The sequence below is a fragment of the Peromyscus californicus genome, unplaced genomic scaffold (genome assembly GCF_007827085.1).
Source record: "Peromyscus californicus insignis strain IS unplaced genomic scaffold, ASM782708v3 Scaffold_4__1_contigs__length_199733344, whole genome shotgun sequence".
Classification (NCBI taxonomy): Eukaryota; Metazoa; Chordata; class Mammalia; order Rodentia; family Cricetidae; genus Peromyscus; species Peromyscus californicus.
In genome coordinates, this window is record NW_026294562.1 from 160331656 (window position 1) to 160354974 (window position 23319).

General features: G+C 52.2%; 1 protein-coding gene across 3 annotated transcripts; it reads left to right on the forward strand.

Annotated features, from left to right (window-relative positions):
* Positions 1-65: 65 nt before the first annotated feature.
* On the forward strand, positions 66-14773 carry Mag (myelin associated glycoprotein). 3 transcript variants are annotated; one of them, XM_052761796.1, is made up of 12 exons: positions 66-143; positions 2055-2110; positions 2915-2987; positions 3108-3476; positions 5329-5625; positions 5995-6252; positions 7492-7752; positions 11934-12221; positions 12808-12904; positions 13192-13291; positions 13558-13602; positions 14255-14369. In XM_052761796.1, exons 3-11 carry the CDS (start codon positions 2942-2944, stop codon positions 13588-13590), a joined length of 1749 nt encoding a protein of 582 aa, XP_052617756.1. In that variant the 5' UTR covers positions 66-143; positions 2055-2110; positions 2915-2941; the 3' UTR covers positions 13591-13602; positions 14255-14369. The 3 variants fall into 3 exon arrangements, with proteins under 3 accessions (XP_052617756.1, XP_052617754.1, XP_052617755.1); XM_052761794.1 differs by lacking the exon at positions 13558-13602 and having other exon boundaries at positions 14255-14773; XM_052761795.1 differs by lacking the exons at positions 66-143; positions 2055-2110; positions 13558-13602 and adding an exon at positions 2204-2227 and having other exon boundaries at positions 14255-14773.
* Positions 14774-23319: the final 8546 nt, after the last annotated feature.

Below are 23319 nucleotides of genomic sequence, written 5' to 3' on the forward strand. Positions count from 1 at the left end.
GGAGGAGCTGGGCCCTGGAGGCAGGCGGCCCCTGGCACCCGGGGGGAGAGGAGGGGCTGGCAAGTGGGGGCCTAGACCCTGGGAGGCCAAGGGACTGTGAGCCAGGCCAGCGGAGCAGAGGGTGCAGAAGCCAGACCATCCAAGTGAGTACTGAGGCAGAGAAGGCTAAGGTGAAGGAGGGGCGAACTGCCCCCAGGGGGTCGGGAGCACTGGTAGCCAGGGCACATGCAAGGTCAGGTATGCCAAGAAGCTGAGGAGCGTCACTGTGAACTGGAGGGTCACTCATTTTGAATGGGGCAAGGTGTCGCTTTGTAAGGGATTGGGATCTTAGTGGAGACAGCAATGGGGCTTTGAGAAGAAGAGACAAGGGGACCTCGATCATGCACACACCTCATGATGGAGGCAGCTTCTGCAGTGCCAACTCCCCGGGGGTTCCCAAAATTGGGAGAGATGGGACAGTGGTCTGGGCTGAGGGAGAAGGCAAGGATGCAGAGGTATTAGATACTTAAAGCCACCATGTGGAGGAGGGTGAGGCCAGCAGGCTGTGAACACCTGGGGACACGGTGGGGTGAGAGGGTGAGTGCGCTCGGGTCCACCTCCCCTTGCATCCGTCTGTGTTCGTGTCCTCAACTCTTTCTCATCATCCTCTCTAAGGAGGTTTGCAGGTGTGTTTTTTCCTGTCTTCACTCCTCCCTTGGATTTGTTTTCGTTTGTTGAAATAGGGCCACGAATAGCCCAGGCTAACCTCCAACTTGCTAAGGTGGCCCAAGCTGGTTTTGAACTCCTGATCCTCCTGCCTCCCTTCCCATGTTCTGGGATGACAGGTGTGCTGTCACTATGCCTGGCTTCTCCAATGGAAATTTAACACTACAGATTTGGGATCTGTTGGTTTTACAAATACTAGCATTGTGATTCTTTAGCACGCTTCAAATCAGTGTCCTAGCTGGGGCTGCTTGGGCCCACCCCAAGACTACAATTTGCCCCAGTGGAGAATGCATAGTGTGCGTGCCTGTATCACCCATCTGCCTCCATTGAATCTGTTGGTTCTCACCTCTGGGTATCTTCAGGTCCTTCCAGCCACAGCTGCCCTGCGCCCGCAGATGTGTCTGGGTGGAGTGCTCCGTAGTCACACCTCAGTGTGTGTGCAGGTCCTTGTGACTTGTGAGCTTGACAAGCAGAGCCATGACTGCCCGGGCGTGTATGTCGAAAACTGAGGGCAGTCAGGTGGTCTCTGCACCGTGCACAGATGCTTCTCTGTAGAAACAGGGGTCTCAGGGTCAGGATGTGTCCTCACGAATCTCCGAATCTCCATTGTGTGAGTCAGTTCTTGCTGGCTGTCACATTTCCTACTAGCGTTTGCATGTTTCTGGGCATGTGTCTGCATCTGTGGGAAGAAGGCAGTCAAGGCAGGGTGAGGGGAGGGGGAGCAGCCACTTCAAAATCCTGGCTCCAGTCCCAAGCGACCCACAGAGCAGCGGGGGGCCAAGAGGCCATCACCTCTGGCTCTTCCTGGACCCTCACAGAGCTCAGTCAGGAGCGACCAAGTTCTCACTCATGCCCCACCTACCCCCAGGAGGTCCCTAGGATGGGGCACCCACACCCCCAGGGGAACAGGGCTCTTTTGTATTGGTCACTGGCCTCTGGTGAGGGTGGGGACACCCAGGGCCTGCTGCGGGTGGGAGAGGGCGGCAGGAATTCACACGGCATGTTGGGAATGCTGATGTTGTGAAACCCAGTCATTGATGAGGCTGGGTCCCTGCCTGCCACCCCCAGGCCTCATCTGCTCCTTCACCCCACTCACCACTCGCTGCTCCCCTCAGCCTAAAGCTACCACTCCCTTCCCTCCCCACAGTTCTCCCACACCCCAGCTTTTGTGGGGGGTGTTGTTGTGGTACAGTATCTTTGAGGCTGTGTGGGAGCATCCTGGGCATCCATGGGTACCAGAGACCACATGGATGTTCTTACAACAGGACACAGCCCACAGTACACACGGAAGAGCAGGGTGGTGGGTGCTCAGGCCTTCACCCCTAACTCCTGTCTGACTTGTGTTCTAGGTTGACTGGCCATTTCAAGTGGAATCAGGAGATATTCCCAACTCAGGGAGACTGAGGTAATGGGTAAAATACCCATGTTTTCTTGAGCCCGATAACCCACTTCTGACTACAGGAGGAATGCTGGCTCCGCCTTTGCCTAGCACTCTCTGAGAGGTGGAGAAGCCGGGATGATGGTACTTAGGTCATTGTTAACCTGCCACTACCACCCAGAGACAGCACAGCGTGGCTGCAAAGTCTGCAGAGCCGCTGTGGTGTGATCTTGGGCAAGCTTTGTATCCCTCAGGACTTGAGATGTAAACAGTAATTGCACCCACCTCAAAGGCACCAGAGTTGTAACCCCGGTGCCCACTTGAGCTATGAGAATGACAGACATGAGCCAAACAGAGCCCTAAATGATCTGGCTGCCCACTGAAGAACAGTTGCTCCTATTATTCTAGAGACATCTGGGGCTAAAAGCAGGGGAGAACTGGGGTCAGGAATGAGGTGTCAGGGCCCCTGCTTGGGCTGGGTAACTTTGGGCAGCTTGCTCAACGTCCCTGGGTGACTGGCTTCAAGCCTGGGAGCTGTGCCCATCTTCCAGCACCCAGCTCTGATGAGCAGAATGTGGGGTCATTGCAGAATGAGGCACTGAGGCCTGGCATTTATAAATGACAACAGCAGATAACCTCCTGTGGCCTTTTCCAAACTCACTTTTAGCTGCTGGTGGTGGACGCCTTTAATCCCAGCACTCAGGAGGCAGGGACAGGTGGATCTCTGTGAGTTCGAGGCCAGCCTGGTCTATAGAGTGAGACCCAAGAGAAACCCTGTCTCAGAAAAGCAAGCAGCAGCAACAACAACAACTCACTCTTGTTCCTCTTCAGCCGTAGCTTGCTCACTTGCTGGACAAGATGATATTCCTCACCACACTGCCTCTGTTCTGGATAATGATTTCAGGTAATGGCTGGGAGACGTGTCCCAACCCCAGCACCCCAGTCCAGTGGCCCATGTTGGGAACTGTTGGAGATAATGCAGTGGGCTCTGTCCCTCAGCTTCTGTGCTCCTGCCCACCTATAGCTTCTCGAGGAGGCCACTGGGGTGCCTGGATGCCCTCATCCATCTCAGCCTTCGAGGGCACATGTGTCTCCATCCCGTGCCGCTTCGACTTCCCTGATGAGCTCCGACCGGCTGTGGTCCACGGCGTCTGGTATTTCAACAGTCCTTACCCCAAGAACTACCCACCGGTGGTCTTCAAGTCCCGCACACAAGTGGTCCACGAGAGCTTCCAGGGCCGCAGCCGCCTGCTGGGAGACCTGGGCCTACGCAACTGCACCTTACTTCTCAGCACGCTCAGCCCCGAGCTGGGGGGCAAATACTATTTCCGAGGGGACCTGGGTGGCTACAACCAGTACACCTTCTCAGAGCACAGCGTCCTGGACATCATCAGTGAGTCGGTCCCCCAGGGTTGAGTGGGCTCTGGGGGGCTGCAGCAAGGTTGGGTAGGAGAGGGAGGAGCAGGTGGGCGTCCTCAGCCCCTGTGCCACCAGCTCTGAATGGCAGACCCAGAAGAGGTCGATTTTGCTGGATGCAAACCCCAGTGCCCACGTGGGTCACATGGATGGCAGACATAAACAAATCGGGCCCTGAGTAGTCTGGCTACCCTCTGAGGTTGCTCTTATTCTTCTAGAGACATCTAGAGCTAAAGACAGAGGGGACCCGGGGTCAGGGGTGAGGCCTCTAGATGCCTGCCTTAGTTGGGTGACCTCGGGCACCTTGGTTACATTTGCTGGATCTTAGTTTTCTCATGTGAAGGGGAGCTAAGAACAGCATGACAGCAGGTGGGTCATGGTTTTAAGACTGGGAACTGTTTGCAGTACCAGATCTAAGCTCTGGCTGGTAGACACAGGACCATTGCTGTCAGGCACAGTTTGCCATAGAAACCAACACTGGAGGTCTCGGGGTAAAGGCCAAATTCTTGTCCTTGCCTTGCATGGTTCTATTCCTAATATGACAGAGAGGGGGTGGGGTCACAAAATGGCTCAATGGCTCAAATGGTGCTTGCCCCAAGTCTGACAACACAGATTGAGGATGTAGCTCAGTGGTAGAATGTTAACTACATGTATGAGGTCCAAGAGTCAAGCCTCAAAACTGTGTTTGCAGGGGAGGGAAGAAAAGGGGGAAAAATCTGCAGGTAGCTATGGTCAGGTTTGGCAATTAAAACAGAGGCCCCTTCCTGGCTTCAGGGACTCCCACTGCCTGATTTATGAGAAGCTTCCCTAATTAGGGATCTTAGGCTATGTTTCCCAGCAGTATTTGGTCTTTGTGGGTAGCCAGACCACAGCCTTAACATAGAAAGAGACCACGCCACACATGCAGCACACCAGGGCATACATGTATCACACACCCAAACCATGCACATGGCGTCCACAAAACATGCCAGCTCCTCACTCCTATAATATACTTGTCTTAATTTGCTTTCTATTGCTGTGATAAACCCAGTGACCAAAAGCAACATGGGAGGGCTGAGCATATTACAGTTAATGCTCGGGTCAGAGTTCACCACTGAGGGAAGTCAGAGCGGGGACTCAAGGCCTCCTGGAGGCAGGAACTGAATTCAGACCACAGAGGATTGCTACTTACTGGCTTGCTCCTCAGTCTCACATCCTGCAACTTATCTCATACCTTCCAGGACCACTTGCCCAAAGATGGCCCTGCTCACAGTGGCTAAATCCTCCCACATCGATCATTAACCGAGAATCGCAGACGTACCTGCAGGGGGCCCATCTGATAAAGCCATTTTCTCAGTTAAGGTTCCCCTTCCCAGATGACTCATGTCAACACAAAGCCAACCAGGACAATACTACATACTCATACACACACACCGCACCCTGCCAACTGCTCCCCTTCCCCTCCGACCCAGCGGCCCAGGTAGGGGATACATACAGGGACCAGAGAGGAATCTATTGAAACAGAATTCACAGATGCCACAGAAGCAGGGGCCAAAGCCTTTATGCTGCCATAACTGTGGCCTCAACGTCTTCAGATGCAAAGCGAGCGTAGCAACAGCATTCTTTAAGTACTGTTGTCGCTTTATTCTAGCGTCCTGGCATGCTCTGTGAAGTGCTTAGAGCCGGGGTGGTGTGGGTGGGGGAGGTGCGACACCGGGGAAGGGTGTAGCTGTGGGGCACTGGGGACTCAGAGGGATAAAGTTCCAGGAGTGGCGCTGGGCAAGGTGGGCGTGACTACAGCCTGGGACTGCAGCTTCCAGAACCCTCCTTTTTCTCTACCTCATACACAGACACCCCCAACATCGTGGTGCCCCCGGAGGTGGTGGCAGGAAGTGAAGTGGAGGTCAGCTGTATGGTGCCGGACAACTGCCCGGAGCTGCGCCCAGAGCTGAGCTGGTTGGGTCACGAGGGGCTGGGGGAGCCCACTGTACTGGGTCGGCTGCGTGAGGATGAAGGCACCTGGGTGCAGGTGTCGCTGCTGCACTTCGTGCCCACTAGAGAGGCCAACGGCCACCGGTTGGGCTGCCAGGCTGCCTTTCCCAATACCACCTTGCAGTTCGAGGGCTATGCCAGCCTGGATGTCAAGTGTGAGCCTGGGTGCGGGTTGGGGCAGGGGCGGGGCCTGGAAGAGCCGAGACAGGGAGTGGTCGGGTAGGGTGACTGTGGGAGGGGCTTGGATGGGTGGGGACTGGGGCGGGGCCTTGTTGGTGGGCGGTGTATTGGGGTGGGACCTGTCTGGTGGGTGGTACCTGGAGGGTGGGGCTTGGGGCGGGACCTAGGCTGTTTGAGCACGCTGGGAGGGATGGGGGCCTAGGGTAGAGTTAGGTCTGGTTGGTAGGTCCTGGAGGGGTAGGACCCGGAGAAGGGGCCTGTAATGTGGGACCTGAGGGCGGGACCTGGGCTGGTGGAGCGGGTCTGGATCTGTCTCTGACCTTCTGCCTTATCCCGGGCCTCAGACCCCCCAGTGATTGTGGAGATGAATTCCTCCGTGGAGGCCATTGAGGGCTCCCACGTCAGCCTGCTCTGTGGGGCTGACAGCAACCCTCTGCCGCTGCTGACTTGGATGCGGGACGGGACGGTGTTGAGTGAGGCAGTGGCCGAGAGCCTGTACCTGGATCTGGAGGAGGTGACCCCGGGGGAGGACGGCGTCTATGCTTGCCTGGCAGAGAACGCCTATGGCCAGGACAACCGCACCGTGGAGCTGAGCGTCATGTGTGAGTCCCCTCCATCCGGGGCACCCATACAGCCCTGCAGGAACAGACATTGAGAAAGGCTTCACTCAGAAGGACCAGCCTTAAACACCAGGGACTTATTTGCATTTAGAAATAAGGACAGTTGTAGCTAAAGTTTTTAGCATTTATTTAATTTTTATTTGTGTGGCAGGGGTCGTGGGAGGGGTTGTACATGCCAGGATGCTGTGTGGATGTTCAGTCTTGACTTTTTACCATATGGGTCCCAGGGATTCAGCTCAGGTCATCAGGCTTGACAGCAAGTTTCCTTACTGGCTGAGCCATCTGGCTGGCCCAGTTGTAGTTTAATGGGAGGGCCTAGGAGACCCTCCAGGTCCAGCACGGACCTGGTTGTAATTGGAGAGGGATGCTGTCAGAGCGGGACACTTAACTGAGAACCAAGCACAGCCCATTCATGCATGTACTCATTCATTCATTCACAAATATGTATTGAGGCAAAGTGCCCAGGGCTGGGGATAATAAAGACAGTCACAGCCAATGTTCACTCAGCACTTCCCAACTGCTTCACACACATGCTCTTTGCCCTGGCATCCCCTCCGCCTCCTGCTCAGTTCCCTCAAGCCTTCTTCACCATCCTACTTAGAACCATGCCCACCTAATCCCTCCTCTCTAAGCTTTTGTTTCTTACGCACACATCCTCTGGCTGAAAATGTCTTTTATTTCCTTCCGTAGCACCTTCCCACAAGGGCATTGCTCAGCTAGAACCATGCCTGTCACTTATCAGGGTCTCATCACATGTTGGATGATCACCCCTGTTCTGTGAAGCTGGGATTATTAAGTTCATTTTCGTGATGGGAAAAATGAGTCCCAGGGTTAAGACACAAGTCTGCACAGCTGGGAAGGGGCAGGCAGTGCTCGCATCCAAAGACAAGCTCCCAGGCCACAGATGTAATTCCAACATTCAGGAGGCTAAGGCAGGAGGATTGCCATGAGTTCAAGGCCAATCTGGACTATATAGTGAAGTAAAAGGTCAGCTAGGGCTACATGGCAAGAGCCTGTCTCAAAAGCAAATAAGCAAATAAACAGCATTTTAAAAAGAATAGAAAAGGACAATCTCTCTGTCTACAGAATGACAAGCCATGTAAATAAGACAACCAGGACTGGATGTTGTAGATTTGAAGTGTCGGTGGTCACATTTGGTGGTGGGATTTGGCCAGCAAATAGAGCAGTTCCCATGGGTTCTGATAGTTCCTCTTCCCCCAGATGCACCTAGGAAACCTACGGTGAATGGAACAGTGGTGGCCGTAGAGGGGGAGACTGTCTCCATCCTGTGCTCCACACAGAGCAACCCAGACCCCATTCTTACCATCTTCAAGGAGAAGCAGATCCTGGCTACAGTCATCTATGAGAGTCAGCTGCAGCTGGAACTCCCTGCAGTGACGCCGGAGGATGACGGGGAGTACTGGTGTGTGGCTGAGAACCAGTATGGCCAGACAGCCACTGCCTTCAACCTATCTGTGGAGTGTGAGTGCCCCTCCCCCACCGCTTCCACCACTGGGCTCAGTGGGGACACCTGGGTGATTGGGAGGCCCCCTTGCATCCCAGCCAGGGCCTGCTTTGCCTGTCCCTGCTCCCTGATAAGGATGGGGAACAGCAGAGAAGCTGAACCCATGCTAACTGCATCCTGGGAGTGGAGAGAGCTTTTGACCAAGGGGGTTCAGGATCCGGTGGTTACAGTTAAAACCGTACAGTTAAAATGGCAATTAAAATGGAGAGCATTGCTAGGTACCAGACATTGTTGGATGTGCTATACTCAGGGTCCCATTTCATCTTCATGACACCAATGCCCATCTTACAGAGAAGGAATCTGAGGCCCAGAGAGGTGAGGACACTTGCCCAAGGCCATGCAGCTAAAAAATAGTAGATTTTGAGAATCAGACCCAGGCAGCCTGACTCTGCTCTGCACTGCCTAGAGCTGACCACCCTGAGCTCAAACGCTGACTGAGCGGTTTCGATGTGCTCTTGAGAGGTGGGGGATGGGAGCAAGGAGCCACCAAGCTTATTAGCAGACACAGCACAGTCAGGGGCATGCTAAGGACACATGGATAAGCTAATGTCTTGGAAGTGAAAGCAATTACTACGCTGCCAACTAGCACCTGGCCTGACCTCTCTGTGGATGACTCCTTCCATTCTGCCCAACCCTATGCCTGTGTTCACTACAGGAGGTTAGCAGCCAAGTCCTAGCTTTGACTCCTCTTCCTCCAGCTTTCCAAGAATTTCCCAACAAGGAATGCCATCTCCTTGTTTCCAGTTCCCCAGGCTTCCTCCTCAGTTTTGCCTGGCTTATAGTGCTGACTTCTAAACTGCACCTCTTACAGTGCTGAGGATGGAATCCAGGGCTGATTTATGCATGTCAAGCAGGTGCCCTACCACTGAGCCACGCCCCCGGTCCCTCATGGGGGGCGGATTCTAGGCAGGGGCTCTACCACTGAGCCACACCCCTGGTCCCTCATGGGGGGGTGGATTCTAGGCAGGGGCTCTACCACTGAGCCACGCCCCCAGTCCCAGCTCCCTTTTCTGAAAAACGATGAGGAAAGCACCTCATAACTGAGTGTGAGGATGAAAGGAATGTGTCCTATGCATTCTTAGATACCACCGTCTTGTCCCACTGGCTTTTCCTTGGACTCAGGTCTGGGCATTTGACACTGCAGTCAAAGCTTTATGTGCTGCCTCTGCTAGATGCTTTATCTCTACAGATGTAAGTGCTTGCTTGGGATGCTGAGCATTTCAAACATGCTCACTCACCTGTCTTTGGAGTCCCATAGCCTCTTGTGAGCTAACAGTACATCCCCTGCTCCAGGGACTGGGAATGTAGCTCAGTTGGTAGAGTGCTTAGCTAGCATGTATGAAGCCCTGGGTTGTATTTACAGTGTTGCATAAGCCCGGCATGTTAGCACTCCCCCACTCCCCAAATTCTAGCAGTCAGGAGGCGGAGGCAGAAGAATCAGAAGTTAAACCTTGGCTGCCTGGGGAGCCTGAGGCCAGCCTGGCCATCTTAATTTTCTTGGTTGTTGATACAATACTCTCCTGAAAGCAACTTAGGAAGACGCGTTTGTTTAGCTCATGTTTCCAGGCTACAGGCCATCGTTGCGGGAACACCATGTTACCCGGGACTTGAAGGAGCTGGTCACATCACGTCCACAGCCAGGAGCAGAGAGCCCTGAGTTAATGCCAAGCTCAGTCCTCTCTCGCCTTTTCATTCAGTGTGTGTCAGGGCACGGATGGCCCCATGAACCGATGCTGTTCACTTTCAGAGTGGGTCTTCCTTCTTCAATGAACTCAATTAATCAAAATCCCTCACAGCCCCTCACTGAGACTCCCTTCCCAGGTAGTTCCACAGTGTTGGGCATTAACACTATCACACAGGTCTCTGACTCAAAAAACCCAAACCCAAAAGTCCCCCCACCTTTACTTACCCATCTTGAAGGCTCACTGGCCACACTCAGCCAGTAGATGGCAGAATTGGGATGCCAAAGCCGGCACCCCCCCAAAACTCTCCGTTGTTTGAATCATGCCAAAGGGTTGTATAGTTCTTCTGGAACTTCTGAGAAGCCGAAAAGATACTGAGTACACACACAGCTGGGGTACCAGCACTCGAGCATCTGGAGTGGGCACTTGTCACCAGTCTTTCAGAAATATTCTAGAATTCTCTCTGTTTTTAGTTCAGATTTGGTGTTATTCTTTTCCTCTGGGCTGGGTTGATTACTTGGAGCAGAGTGTACCTGGGGCCCATCAGTTGTAACTTTGCAGGCTTAGAGACAGATGCATTGAGGCTCCAGCTGCAATAGCTCCTCTCTGGTCCAGATTTATGTGCTCCTGTGACTTTCTGTCCATCACTGCTACTGGCACATTCCTCGGGGCTTGCAAGTGAGTAGTCAGTGAGCTGATGGTCTTTTGCCTGTGTGAGCAGATTTGGATCAGAATTCACTCAGCACTGGTCTAGAGCCAGCGGAGAGGTGTCAGGTAGTTGATGACAAATGAACACAGTTTTAAAAGCACACATTAGGGGCTGGGGAAGTGGCTCAGTGTGTTACGTGCTTCCTGTACAAGCATGAGGGACCAAGTTCAAATCACATGCCCCCGTGTTAGAAGAAAAAAAGACAAAGAAAGCCATGGGCCATGTGGGATGGCAGACACCTGTAATCCTAGTACTGGGAGCAGAAACAGGAGGATTCCAAGGACTTGCTGCCCAGCCAGATGATGACCTCTAGTATAGTGAGAGACCCTGTCTCAAAAAATAAGTGGAGAGTGATAGAGAAAGACACCCAGTGTCTGGCATCCACATGTGCATGTATCTATACATGTGCAACTGCACATATATGCACAACTTCCTCTCTCTCTCTCTCTCTCTCTCTCACACACACACACACACACACACACACACACACACACACACACACACTGAATAATTTAGCTAGGCATGGTGACTCAAGCCTGGAAATCCCAGCACTTGGGAGACAGAAAACCACAGAGAGTTCCAGGCTATTCAGAGTTAGATAACAAGGCTCTGTCTCAAAAACAAAAACAAAAACCAACAAACCAAAAGCCTCATTCAACATTGTAATATAACTTCTATCCTAGAAAAATGAAAGGAAAAAACCCATTCTAGACTCCGTGTGTAATCAAAGCTCCGGAAGCAAGGCTCAACCAAGTAATCTTGGGTGGAGGGGGATGTTGGTAGGAGTGAAGGGGATCAGGATTCCAGGGGTTCCCAGAAGAGGAAGCCAGTGGGTGGGGGGGCATCATCAGGGACAGGGAAGAGGGAAGGACACTGCCAAAGGAGGCTATAGCGTGGATGCTCAAATGGCCAAAGCCCATAGGTCCCTTTTGGAAAACATCACCCCAACCACAATGAGAGTCCATGGCCAAAGTTAGAGACGGGGCCAATGGGAGAAGAGCTGTTTTTGCAAGGCTGGAGTCACCTCAGTGGCAGAGGCAGGAGCATCTTACAAGGAGCATCTCAAACACCCAGGCTAGTATGGGTCAGGATGCAAACAAAGAATCCTTGGATGTCATGGTGGCCCATGTAAGGTATCTATTAGGAGAACTTGTGTGGGTGGGGAGCACTATGATGCCCCCATCTTGTGCAGAGTGAGAAACCTCAGAGTGTCCTTCTGAAGTACCTGTCGTTTCAAACTCAAGTCTCTATCTCTCTCTTGAATCTCCCTATGACTGTCACTGATCACAGGAGGCCTGAGGGTGTGTACAAGTGTGGGGGTGTTGGTTTAGGCTGGTGGATTTGTTTGTTTGAGACAGAGTCTCACTATGTAGCTCTGGTTGGCCTGGAGCTCTAAGTAGACCAGGCTGACCTCAAACTCACAGACACCCACCTGCCTCTGCCTCAGCAGTGTTGGGATTAAAGCAGGCATGCACTATCATACCCAGTGCAGGCTAGTGTATTTCTGTGCTTGGGGATGACCTAACCACTTCCCAGGGTCTGTGAAGTCCCACGTTGCTGCAGGGTTGTGTCCAGTCTGAAGGGACACCATGCAGTGGACAGGTTTACAGCCTGGTTGGGAGTTCCATATTTCTAGGCCAGAACCTACACAGAGCTAGCTCACCCACCTCTGGACACCCTGGCCTTGCCCCTACCAAGGAGTCCTGGAGGCCCAATCTCACCCTCAGCCTTGATTTTAATCTTGCAGTTGCCCCCATAATCCTTCTGGAGTCACACTGTGCTGCGGCCAGAGACACAGTGCAGTGCCTGTGTGTGGTGAAATCCAACCCGGAACCCTCTGTGGCCTTTGAGCTGCCTTCCCGCAATGTGACTGTGAATGAGACAGAGAGGGAGTTCGTGTACTCAGAGCGCAGTGGCCTCCTGCTCACCAGCATCCTCACACTTCGGGGGCAGGCCCAGGCCCCACCCCGGGTCATCTGTACCTCCAGGAACCTCTACGGCACCCAGAGCCTAGAGCTGCCCTTCCAGGGAGCACGTGAGTGATGTGATCTGGGGGTGGGAGCCGCAGGAAAGTGGGGGAGGGCTCTTGGATCTGCTCAACCCCCACTCCTGCTGATGATCAAGCCGCTCAGCACAGGCCAGCTATGTAGACTGATCAAAAAGACGTTATCCAGACTTGTCATCCCAGCTACTGGGAGGCCGAGTCAAAGGATTATGAGTTCTAAGCCACTTACTAAGACTATAAATGGAATTCCCCAGTGAGGGGCTGGGGGTGTGGCTCAGTGGTAGAGCCCCTACCTAGAATCCCCCAGTGAGGGGCTGGGGTGTGGTTCAGTGGTAGAGCCCCTGCCTAGAATCCCCCAGTGAGGGGCTGGGGTGTGGTTCAGTGGCAGAGCCCCTGCCTAGAACCCCCCCCTCCCCAGTGAAGGGCTGGGGCCTAGGGACCAGTCATTTGCTTAGGAGGTCATGGAGTTCAAACTCCAGTACTAAAAAAGCTCACTTTGTAATTGGTGAGCAGAGGCTGCCTAAAAATCTGGGCTCTGACCCAGGAGTGTCCTGAGAACCCAGGCATCCTCAGGCCTAACAACAGCCCTGAGGGCTCCTGCCCCTTCTGTCCTTAGACCGGCTGATGTGGGCCAAAATTGGGCCTGTGGGCGCCGTGGTTGCCTTTGCCATCCTGATAGCCATCGTGTGCTACATCACCCAGACCCGCAGAAAGTGAGTACCCTTCACGCTGATCTGGAGACGTGGAGTCTCCAAGCGGGGTGGTGGGAAACTGTGGGAGGCTGGAGTGAGCAAACCTGGGTAGTTCTGTGCGCGCAGGAAGGGCAGAGAGTCTCCCTGGGGACACGTCTGTCCATGTTTTATGCGGCAGCCTCCTGGCCTGCTTGAAGCTCTCCACCTGTCAGCAAGCACAGGAACCCTGGAAGCAGGGAAGGGAGGGAGCTACTCGGGTGTGAGGAGAGGGTGACCCGATAAAACTGGTGTGCCATGCCTCCCTGCAGAAAGAACGTCACAGAGAGCCCCAGTTTCTCAGCGGGAGACAACCCGCATGTCCTGTACAGCCCGGAATTCCGAATCTCCGGGGCACCTGATAAGTATGAGGTGAGGGCCACACCCCCGCGGCTCCTGGTTAGCTAGGGAATGTCACAACATCAAGGTTGCTGAGAGTGGAGGTGGGGTGGAGGAGGCCTGTGAAGCCAGGGCAGAAGGGAGGCCAGCCTCGTGGGCGGGTGTTTGGAGGGCTGGATTGGGGTTGGAGTTTGGGGAGCAGACTCCTTGCTGAGGCTGTTCCTGGGGGCTGGGGGGTGGGGCCTGGGCAGCCCCGCCCTCCCCGCCTGTGCCTGTGACTGCATTTCCTTCTTCAATAGTCCAGAGAGGTCTCTACCCGGGAAGGTCACTGAGAGCCCCAGGAGGTAGGTTCCGGGGGCCTCAGTGTGCCAGCCTCCGGGCCCTAGCTGGGCCTCGGGGTTGGTGTGCATGTGTGTGTGTTCCAGTCAGGCGTCTGTGGCTCTCTTTGGTTAATCCCAGCCTTGCTCAGCAGCCCCGGCCTTGTCTAGCCTGTCCCTTCGCTGATCCCGTTTTTCTGTCTGTGGCCACTGTGCTATTGTGTGTCCAAATGCTGGTGGGATGGGAGACAGGGATAGAGAGATGGGGAAGTGGGGAGTCACACCCCCAGGATTTCCTCAACTGAGGAGGGAGACCCTGCGCCATATCCAAAGAGAGAAAGGTTTACTGAACCAGGCACTCGCAGACTTTCCAAACGGGTGGTCCAACCAAGATTTCTTCTAGAGAGGTGTTCTGAGTTAAGTCCTGCACGCTAAGGTTACCTTCTCAGCGGGCTCCCTGGAGCCTGGAATTCTTAGGCAAATATCAAGGTTAGCAGTGAAAAGATGTACCCTTAGTGGTTATCAGCACTTGCAAAGGTCCCCTATCCTGAATGGGACTCTGTGACTGTGGAGCTCCCTGAGCTGGTGGCCCCTGAGGAAAGGGGTGCCAGCACCCCAGTCTTTGCATGGGGAAAAGTCAGAGAGGACCCCGCTGATGGTCATCTTCTCCCCTCCATAGAGCAAGAGGCGCCTGGGATCTGAGAGGAGGCTGCTGGGTCTTCGGGGGGAACCCCCAGAGCTGGACCTCAGTTATTCCCACTCAGACCTGGGGAAACAACCCACCAAGGACAGCTACACCCTGACGGAGGAGCTGGCTGAGTACGCCGAAATCCGAGTCAAGTGACGAAGCTGGGGGCTGGCCCTGTGGCTTACCCCCATCAGGACCCTCGCTGGCCCTCACTGGCTGTGGGCTCCCTTCCTCTTCAAAGTGGTAGGGGTGAGGGCAGGAAGGGGCAGGGCGGGAGATAGTGAGGTCCTGGGGGCCCGGCCTCGCCCTCCTCCCCAGCTGTTCCTCCTTGCCAACAAGCCACGCCCACATTACAGCCCCTTCTCTCTTCCTTTAACCTCAGCTGTTTAGAGGGCTCTCTGTCTGTCCGTGTTATTTATTGCGATCCCTCTCCTTGTCTCCTGTCCCCCTACCTGGCCCTGGGACCTGTACAGAAGGGACATGAAATAAATGTCCTAATGCCAAATGCCAGTCTAGACCGGTCCTTTGGAGAAAGGGGCTGTATCAGTTGTTTTTCACACGGCTGTAACAAAATACTGGACAAAAGCAACTTTGGTAATTACATTTCTGTTACTGTGAGAAAATCCCATAACCAAAAGCAGCTTATGGAAGAAACGGTTTTTTCTTTCTTTGTTTTTAAAGCTGTGTTTATTTTCATTTTATGTGTATGTGAGCTTTGCATGCATGTATATGAATATACCACGTCTGGGGTCTGCAGAGTCAGAAGAGAACATCAGATCCCCTGGAACTGGAGTTACAGACAGTTGTGAGCTGTGATGTGGATGCTTGGAATTGAACCCAGGTCCTCTGGAAGAGCAGCCAGTGCTCTTAACCACTGAGCTTATTTTGACTTATGGTTCCAGTAAAGAGTTCATCGTGATAAGAGAGACTTGGCAGCAGACACGATGAGAGAGAGAGCAGGAAGTGAGGCAAGGCTCTATGCACCCCAAGTCTTCCCCCACTCAGTGCTCTGCCTCCTCCACAGACAGCATCACCAACTGAGGAGCAAGTGTCCAAGTCCGTGAGCCTATGGGGAACTTTTTCATTCAAACCATCCTAGCAGCTTAAGGGTTTATTTTGGGTCATGATTTGAGGGTACGGTCCATCAGGGCAGGGAGGGCACGGCAGTGGGAACTTGAGGTGGCTGCTCATGTTGCAGCCGTGGTCAGCAAGCATTGAGGGAAGATCGATACTTACTGTTCAGCTCACTATTTTTATCCAGCCCAGGACCACAGTCCATAGTGTAACGCCATCACATTCAGAGTAGGCCTCCCCTCTCAGTTAAACCCTCTGGGAACCCCTCATAGCTCAACCTAGAGGTGTGTCTCCTAGGTGATTCTCAGTACAGTCAACAGTGAAGGTTAACCATCATGGGAGTCAGCCATCTTGTTTCTGGAGTGATCTCAGAGCTTTTCTTTCACCTGGGTCCTGTATGGGGGCAAGATCCTGAGCTCACGATTGGCAAGCCTCGGGCTTGTCCTGGTCTGCCACCCGGATGTCGTCTAAGGATCCTCATTTCTTCTTCAGCTATGGCCACGACACCTGGCAGCAGTTTCTCGGACTCCCCAGAAAGGAAGGAAGGAATCTTCCCCTTTCTGAAGAATGCAGACTCCCTGTGCACCTCAGTCCCCACCATTCTCCGGGGGCAGCTGGCTTGACTTCGTCCCCTCCCTTGCTTTCTGTCCCTTGCAATGAGGTGGGAACATGGACCCAGCATCTCATAGGTCTGTGTTGGGGACACTGCTGTCCTCTCACCAGCACACTGCACTTCAAACCTTCAACTTTCCAAACAAATATTAGACCCCAGCTGTATACTGATCCTCTTTAGGAAAATGGGGCTGTTCTGAGAAGGGGTAAGTCCCCTGAGAAAAGAGCTGTGAAAAGGTGTGTACAGTTTTAACATGGAGATGCGCACGAACATCCACTCACCCTTGATAGGGCATCCAGAATAGACCAAACGATCTGACCCAAGCTCAGTGAATCGAGGAACTGACCACGGTTAGTACTCAAAGACAGCCGCATCCCTGAAAAGCCCACCTCAGCATGGGTGATGACTCACAAAAGTTCATGCCTGGATTGTCCTCAAGACGTGGAGGCAGCATGGCTGGCCGGAGGGTCTCCTCTCCCCAGCAAGTGTCGCTGCTCCCTAACCTTGTAGAGGGGCCTGGGGAAGCCAGCAGCATCTGGATTTGGGGACTTACTAGAAAGGCAAATTCATCTGCTTTCCCACTGTAGGACTCAAATGTTGCAGCTGTCTGTGAAAGCTGATGGCTCCTGATGTTTGAGGAGCTGGAATATCTGAGCCTGGGAGGTTTAAGCGGCTTCTTTGAATCCTCCATTTGTTGATACCTGTAGAATCCAGTTTTAAGCCACAAGCTCTGTCTCTACGGCCATTCTATTATCACTGGGCTACCCTGACACTTTGGTTCAAAGCAATGCACAGGGTCCTGGGTCTCCCTTACAGTCTTGCAGGGTCAAGGACATGAATCACCAGGCTTATACACACACAAGACCAAACTGCAGCTCATCAGACCTGGACCTAAGGAGACGTGTGGGGCTTTCAGAGTACAGGACAGAAGTGAGACTTAGGGATTTAAGGATTGGCAGGGAGGGGGGACGCAGGAGAGTTCCAATTCTGTCAAGACCCTACCCCACAAGTGGTAGCAGCTTGTAAAATCCCAGGAACTAAACTGGGTGTGGTGGCACATGCCTATAATCCCAGCTCTTGGTAGCCGAGGCAGGAGGATCACCATGAGTTTGTGACTAACCTCAAACGACATAGTGGGTTTGAGGCCAGCTGGACTATATAGCAGAACCCTATCTCAACCCTAAAACAGGGGCAGCGGGACAAGGGGAGGCTGAGAATAAACCAGTGTCTCTTGAGACAGCTGGCATGGAAGTGTGCTCCAGTTCCCACGTGCACACCTCACACTGGTGGGCACACCCCGACACACCTTACCTACCAACAGACTCTGGCTCCAGCTGGTCTGGCTCAGTAGAACTGCATCCTGAGGACTTTGCCCTTGGGAGAAGAACAATGTCAACAAGCAGGGTTAGGGGGTAACCTCCACCCCACCAGGTGCAGTCTGGACCAGTGCTTCTCAACCTCCCTCATGCTGCGACCCTTTAACAGTTCCTCGTGAAATTATTTCGTTGCTGCTTCATAACTGTAATTTTGCTACTGTTATGAATCATAATGCAAATATCGGATATACAGAATATCTAATATGTGAATCCAGTGAAAAGGTTGTTCGACCCCCCAAAAGAGGTCGTGACCTACAGGCTGAAAACCACTGGTCTAGAGCCGTGCTGGTTCGGGAGATAATCTAGAAAGGGTGTCCTTGTTGACGCTTCGTTTAGTGTCTGTCAGAACAAAGCAGCATACTGAAACTGATTTTTTAAGCATAAAAGCATAGGAAGAGGCCAAGTTAAAAGGGAAAAGTCAAGGGGCTGGAGAGGTGGCTCAGTGGTTCAGAGCACTGGCTGCTCTTGCAGAGGACCTGGGTTCGGTTCCCAGCACCCATGGGGGTTCCACGAGTTACAACCATCTGTAACTTCAGTTCCAGGGCATTCAGAACAGTGCATATACATACATTCAGGGGAAACACTCATGTACATCAGCTTGGCTATGTAGTAAGATGATGTTACAATACAATACAAAATCGAGTTGAATTTTTAAAAGATTTATTTATTTTTATGTGTCTGTATGTACATCCACGGAGGCCAGAAGAGGAGGCCAACGCTCCTGGGGCTGAAGTTACAGACAGTGGTGAGCCGCCTAAGCTGGGTGCTGGGAACTAAACTCAGGTCCTCTGCAAAAGCAGTACGTGTGCTCTACTGCTGTGCTGTCTCTCCAGCCCCTCAAGTGAGTTGTTTAAGAAAAAAACAATAATAAAATGGAAACATTTTAGGTCTTTTACAGACAGGACCACAGAGATGAAGGCTGCGAACAAATCTCCAAAGTTAAAACAGAAAAAAAACACCTGCATCAGTTACTTCTCTCACAGCTGTGGCATGACCCCCGGCAGGGCTTAAGGGCAGAGGACTGCTTCTGGTTTGGTTCAGAGCTTCACAGCAGGGAAGGCAGGGAAGGCAGGCCAAGCTGGTAGTGCAGGAGCTGTGGTGGGGGCTCCTTGCATCCTGACAGACGAGGGACCAGACAGCATGCACCTGAACCAGAAACAAATGTCACCCTCAAGCGTTGCCCCCAGATGCCTAGGGAAGCACTCCTGATAGCTGGAACAGCATTTCAAAGGTTCCAAAATAGTGTCACCAGCTGGGGGACCCAGTGTTCAACTACATGATCCTAAAACAAAAGCAAAAACAAGAATAAATTTGCTAAACAAACACAGGAGCCTGTGGAAGACTTTTCACATCCACATCCTAAGGCTATCTCTCAGGAGGCTAACATCCCATGAGATGTTCTGATAGGGCCAGAAGTCAAGCCGGGGACTTCCTCCACACGTCTCCTGATCCCCAAGAGAGTGTCACATGTGATTAGTGAGCCAGTGCCAGCCCCCCAAACAGCAACTCCCAACCTCCCAGAGCTGACAGTGTAAGAAGGAGACAGGTAACAATCAGATGAGCAGGTGCCCATTGGCTCTTCTTTAGGCAGCGACAAAGCCAGATGCAAGGTCAGGTGTGTCACAGGAGGCTAAGCTTTAGGGAGAGGGTCTATCTGGGTGGAGCCTGGAAGGAAAGAAGATGAGGCAGCCACATCTCATTTTTCTGGAGAACCAAGTTCTAAGGAGAGCCAAAGCCAAGGGCAAAGCCTCATGGCCAGGATGTATTTGCTGTATTTGTGGAAGAAGGGGATCTCGTGTCTGAGCAGAATGATGGAGCAGGCATGGCTGTTCAAGGGAATCAGATCAATGGGAGCTTTGAAGGTCATGGACAGGATGCAGATTTTACTCTGAGCAAGATGGGTAGCTCATGATACTTGGAAGAATGCTCTGGAGGATTTTGAAGACCTACTGGCAGATGTGGACAGTGAGAAAGGTGGTCAAGAGAATGGAGGAGAGGGCTTCAGAATTCATGATCAGTGATGGAGAAAGGGAACAGTGGAGGTCAGGACCCATGCAGGAGGAACCAATGGGACTCCAGAATGCCAAAGAGAGAGCGGTCCAAAATGGCCCCTGCTGCTTCCTTGGATGCCAAGAAAGAGAAGAATGGAAGTGGATGGAGTCAAAAGAGTGCTTTCCTCTGGCCATGTCTGGGCCTGGGGACAGGAAAGGCTGCTGGTGTCCCTACCTTGAGAAATACCAAGCGAGCAAGAGTGGCAACCAGGACACAATGACTTACAGCCACTAGAGCTAGAGAGCCAGGGATGCGGTGGGGCTGACTGGAAGAGGGTTAGCTGGGTCTCCTGGTCTCAGAGACTGGGAGGCCTGGACTGCGTATGCTAGACAGAGGACACCTGTCTAGTACCAAGCTATGGTTATGACACAGGCCTCTTTGTCCCTCTGGCCCCACCAACCTCCTGAAAGGTCCTAGACACAGGGTTCAAGACAGACACCGAAATGGACTATTGTGGGTAAGAAATTTATTAGAAGGGTTATTAATACCGTGAATAGACAGACAGACAGACAACAGCGTATCAGGGGCTCTGAGTTTAGGCTCCCACATCAGAGACAGACAGCATATTGGAGCCCCTGAAGAGAGGGATCAGACCCACATGGCAGAGTTGGGTACCTTATCCTAACTTTCTGAGTACCTGCTTTGATGTGACGAAGTCTGTCAGCTGGAGAGCCTCAGACTATCTCGGTGCTGCCTGTGGGAGTCTGTGAGAGGGGAGGGCTGCAGGTACTGTGGCCTGAGCAGCTGTCTGGTCTGGATTCTAACGTCATTTCTCCTGAGTCACTCCTGGCTGAGATGGTACAATTCATCTTGACCTGCCGCTACCCCAGATACAGGCCCCAGGCAGGCACCTCTGTTATCCTCACTGTTAAAAAGGCTACAGGCCGCCAATGTCTCCATCTAGAACTTTCCCCAGGCTAGGCTGGCTAAGCAGGGCTGGGCTCCGACTCACAGCCCAGATGTAGCCACACCCCTTGGTCCCCAGCATTCTCACTGTAAGATTTATCTGCTTCCTAGACAGGAGGCGTCACCTCACCTCACAGGCAGGACAGCAGGCAGGCAAGAGTGCCTTCACCACCCCAAAGTGCAATCTCCCTGAACTACCTTCCCTGGGGAGTGAGTGGGAAGTAATGTTTTATTCTCAAGGGTCTTTCTGTCCAACTCAGTAGTCAGAGGTGTGGTCTGTCAGTGTGACCAAATACCCAGAGAAACAGCTCAAGGGAGGAATGGGTCACTTCAGCAGATAGTTTCAAAGAGATCCTAGTCCATCATGGTGGGGGAAGTGCGGCACTGTTGGAGGCAGGAGGTAGGGAGTGAGACTGGAGCCAGGGCTTGGCTGTAACCTTCAAGGCCCCCTCTAGTGTCCCGCTTCTGCCAATCAGACCTATCTCTTTAAGGCTTCAGCATGGCCTCTCAAAATAGCACCATAAACTGGAGACTGAGTATTCAAAATATGAGCCTCTGGGGGACATAACAGCTACCACTGAGTGACAGTCAGCGGAGCAGGTGACGATATCCGAAATAATGACAGCTCCCTTCTACAGAGCACCTGTGCAAAGGACAGACACATGGGAAGTGTTTCACGCACTTGTGATTTGCAAAGGGTGACCACACAACATACCTATGAAACTGATCACACCAACACCATCATTGTCCTTAGACCAGACACAGGGATGTCACAGCTGGCAGATGGAGAGTGGAATCTAAACCCAGATCTGTTTACCACATGCTTATACTACTTTATGTATATTGTGGAACATGCCACATGTATGATCTTGTAAACCCTGGTGGGCAGGCACTGACACTATTCTCATCCCATAGTCCTGCCCAGGGGCCTGGGGCTCACAACCCGGCGCAGAGTGCCCATCCTATACTATCTCACTTGCCTGGCTCCATTGCTTCCCTGGGGAGGAACCGATGGTCAAATCACCTTAAATGAAGACCAATTTAGCTCATCGGAAGGAAAAGGGATGATATCAAAGCTGCTGTTCTCGGGAGTCCTGCCTCCATGCCCTGGACTTCTCTAGTAGCTCTTGGCTACCATGAAGCATCCATGACCTGTTGCCCAATTTCCTCCAGTGACAGGACTGTGAGCAGTCTCAGTACCCTGGCCCAGACTTCCTTCCAGGGACTGAGATGGGTTCAAGCCCAAGAACTGGATGCCTAGGCTGGAGCCCTACTCTAAAGTCAATGCTTTCTTTTATTATTAGTATTGTTATCCTCCCCCACCATGTCTGTATCTTAATTGGGTTAGTAAACCTAGGACCCCCTACATGCTACAAAAGTATTCTACCACTGAGTCACATTCCCAGCCCCTCACTGGGGGGTTCTAAGAGCCACACCTCTACCACCTCACTGCCTCAATGAGAGATTCTAGTCAGGGGCTCTACCACTGAGCCACACCCCCAGCCCCTCACTGGGGGATTCTAGGTAGGGGCTCTACCACTGAGCCACACCCCCAGCCCCTCACTGGTAAGCATTCTACTGCTGAGTTACACTCAAAGTCCACTTGTAATTTTTAAATTTTGTGACAATCTCACTAAGTTAACTCAGGATGGTTTTGAACTTACCCTGTTGCTCATATGGTCCTTGAATTTGTGATTCTCCTGCCTCAGGACCTACACCACCAAGCCAAACTTTTTTTTTTCTTTTAACTTTCTATTTTGAAGTAATTATAGATACAGGAAACTGCAAATATAGAGCCTAGAGGTCTGTGTGCCAGTTGCCCAATTTACATAATTGCAGTCCATATCCACAGCAGGGACCGACCTCAGGCTGGGAATGTGTGTGCATAGCTCCACACTGTTTTATCTCACAGCTTTAGATGTGTCTGATAGCCACAGCACAGTCAAGATACAGAGTCACTCTGTGACCATGGAGACCGCTGCCCCCTGTGCTAAAACCTTACAGTACACCCCTCCTTTGCCCCTGTCCTAATGCCCTGGCAACCAGCCACCTCACCTGCATCTCCATCATTCTGTCATCACGAGAACGTGGTGGCCCCTTGAGACTGACTCTTTCACTCTGTAAACGATCTTCAGAATCACCTGGATTTCTCATTCTCACAATGCCTCATTTTAAAAAAAACTGTTTGCAGTCTTTGAGAGCCTTATACATTTATACACTGTATATTGACCAAGTCATCTCCCCAGCTCCTCTGCCCATCTTTCCCCAACTCCATGCATGTCTTTTTTTTTTTTCCAGTTATTTTTTGGAGTTGGAATGATGGCTCAGCAGTTAAGAGCACTTATCTCCTCCTGCAGAGAGTCTGGGTTCATTCCCCCGCACCTATATCGTGGCTCACAACCATCTGTACTCTAGTTTCAGCATCATCTTCTGATCTCTGAAGGTGCTGTATACACGTGACACATACACACACACACACACACACACACACACACACACACACACACAGGCAAAACACTCGTATACATACAATTAAAAATATTTTAAAATATTTTTTCTATTGTTTTTGTTTTGTTTTGTTTTGTTTCTTTGAGTCAAGTTTTCTCTGTGGAGCCCTGGCTGTCAGGGAACTCACTCTGTAGCCCAGGCTGGCCTTGAACTCACAGAGATCCACCTGCCTCTGCCTCCTGAATTCTGGAATTAAAGGCATGCGCCACCACTGCCCAGCATGCTGTTTTATTTTTTGAGACAGGGCCTCACTGTGTAATCCTGGGCTGGCTGGAATTTGCTGTGTAGACCAAACTGGCCTCGAACTCACAAAGATCCCCCTACCTCTGCTCCCCAAACGCTATGATTAAAGGATTGTGCCATCACACTCAGCTTTTATTGCTTCATGGTATGACCTCAGTATCTGCAAATTCCACAGTCATAGATCCAACAAATCGGGGATTAAAAACGTTTGAAAAAGCTGAGAAAGGTGATGTACACCTGTGATCACAGTACTTGAGAGGCTGAGGCAGGAGGATTGTGAATTC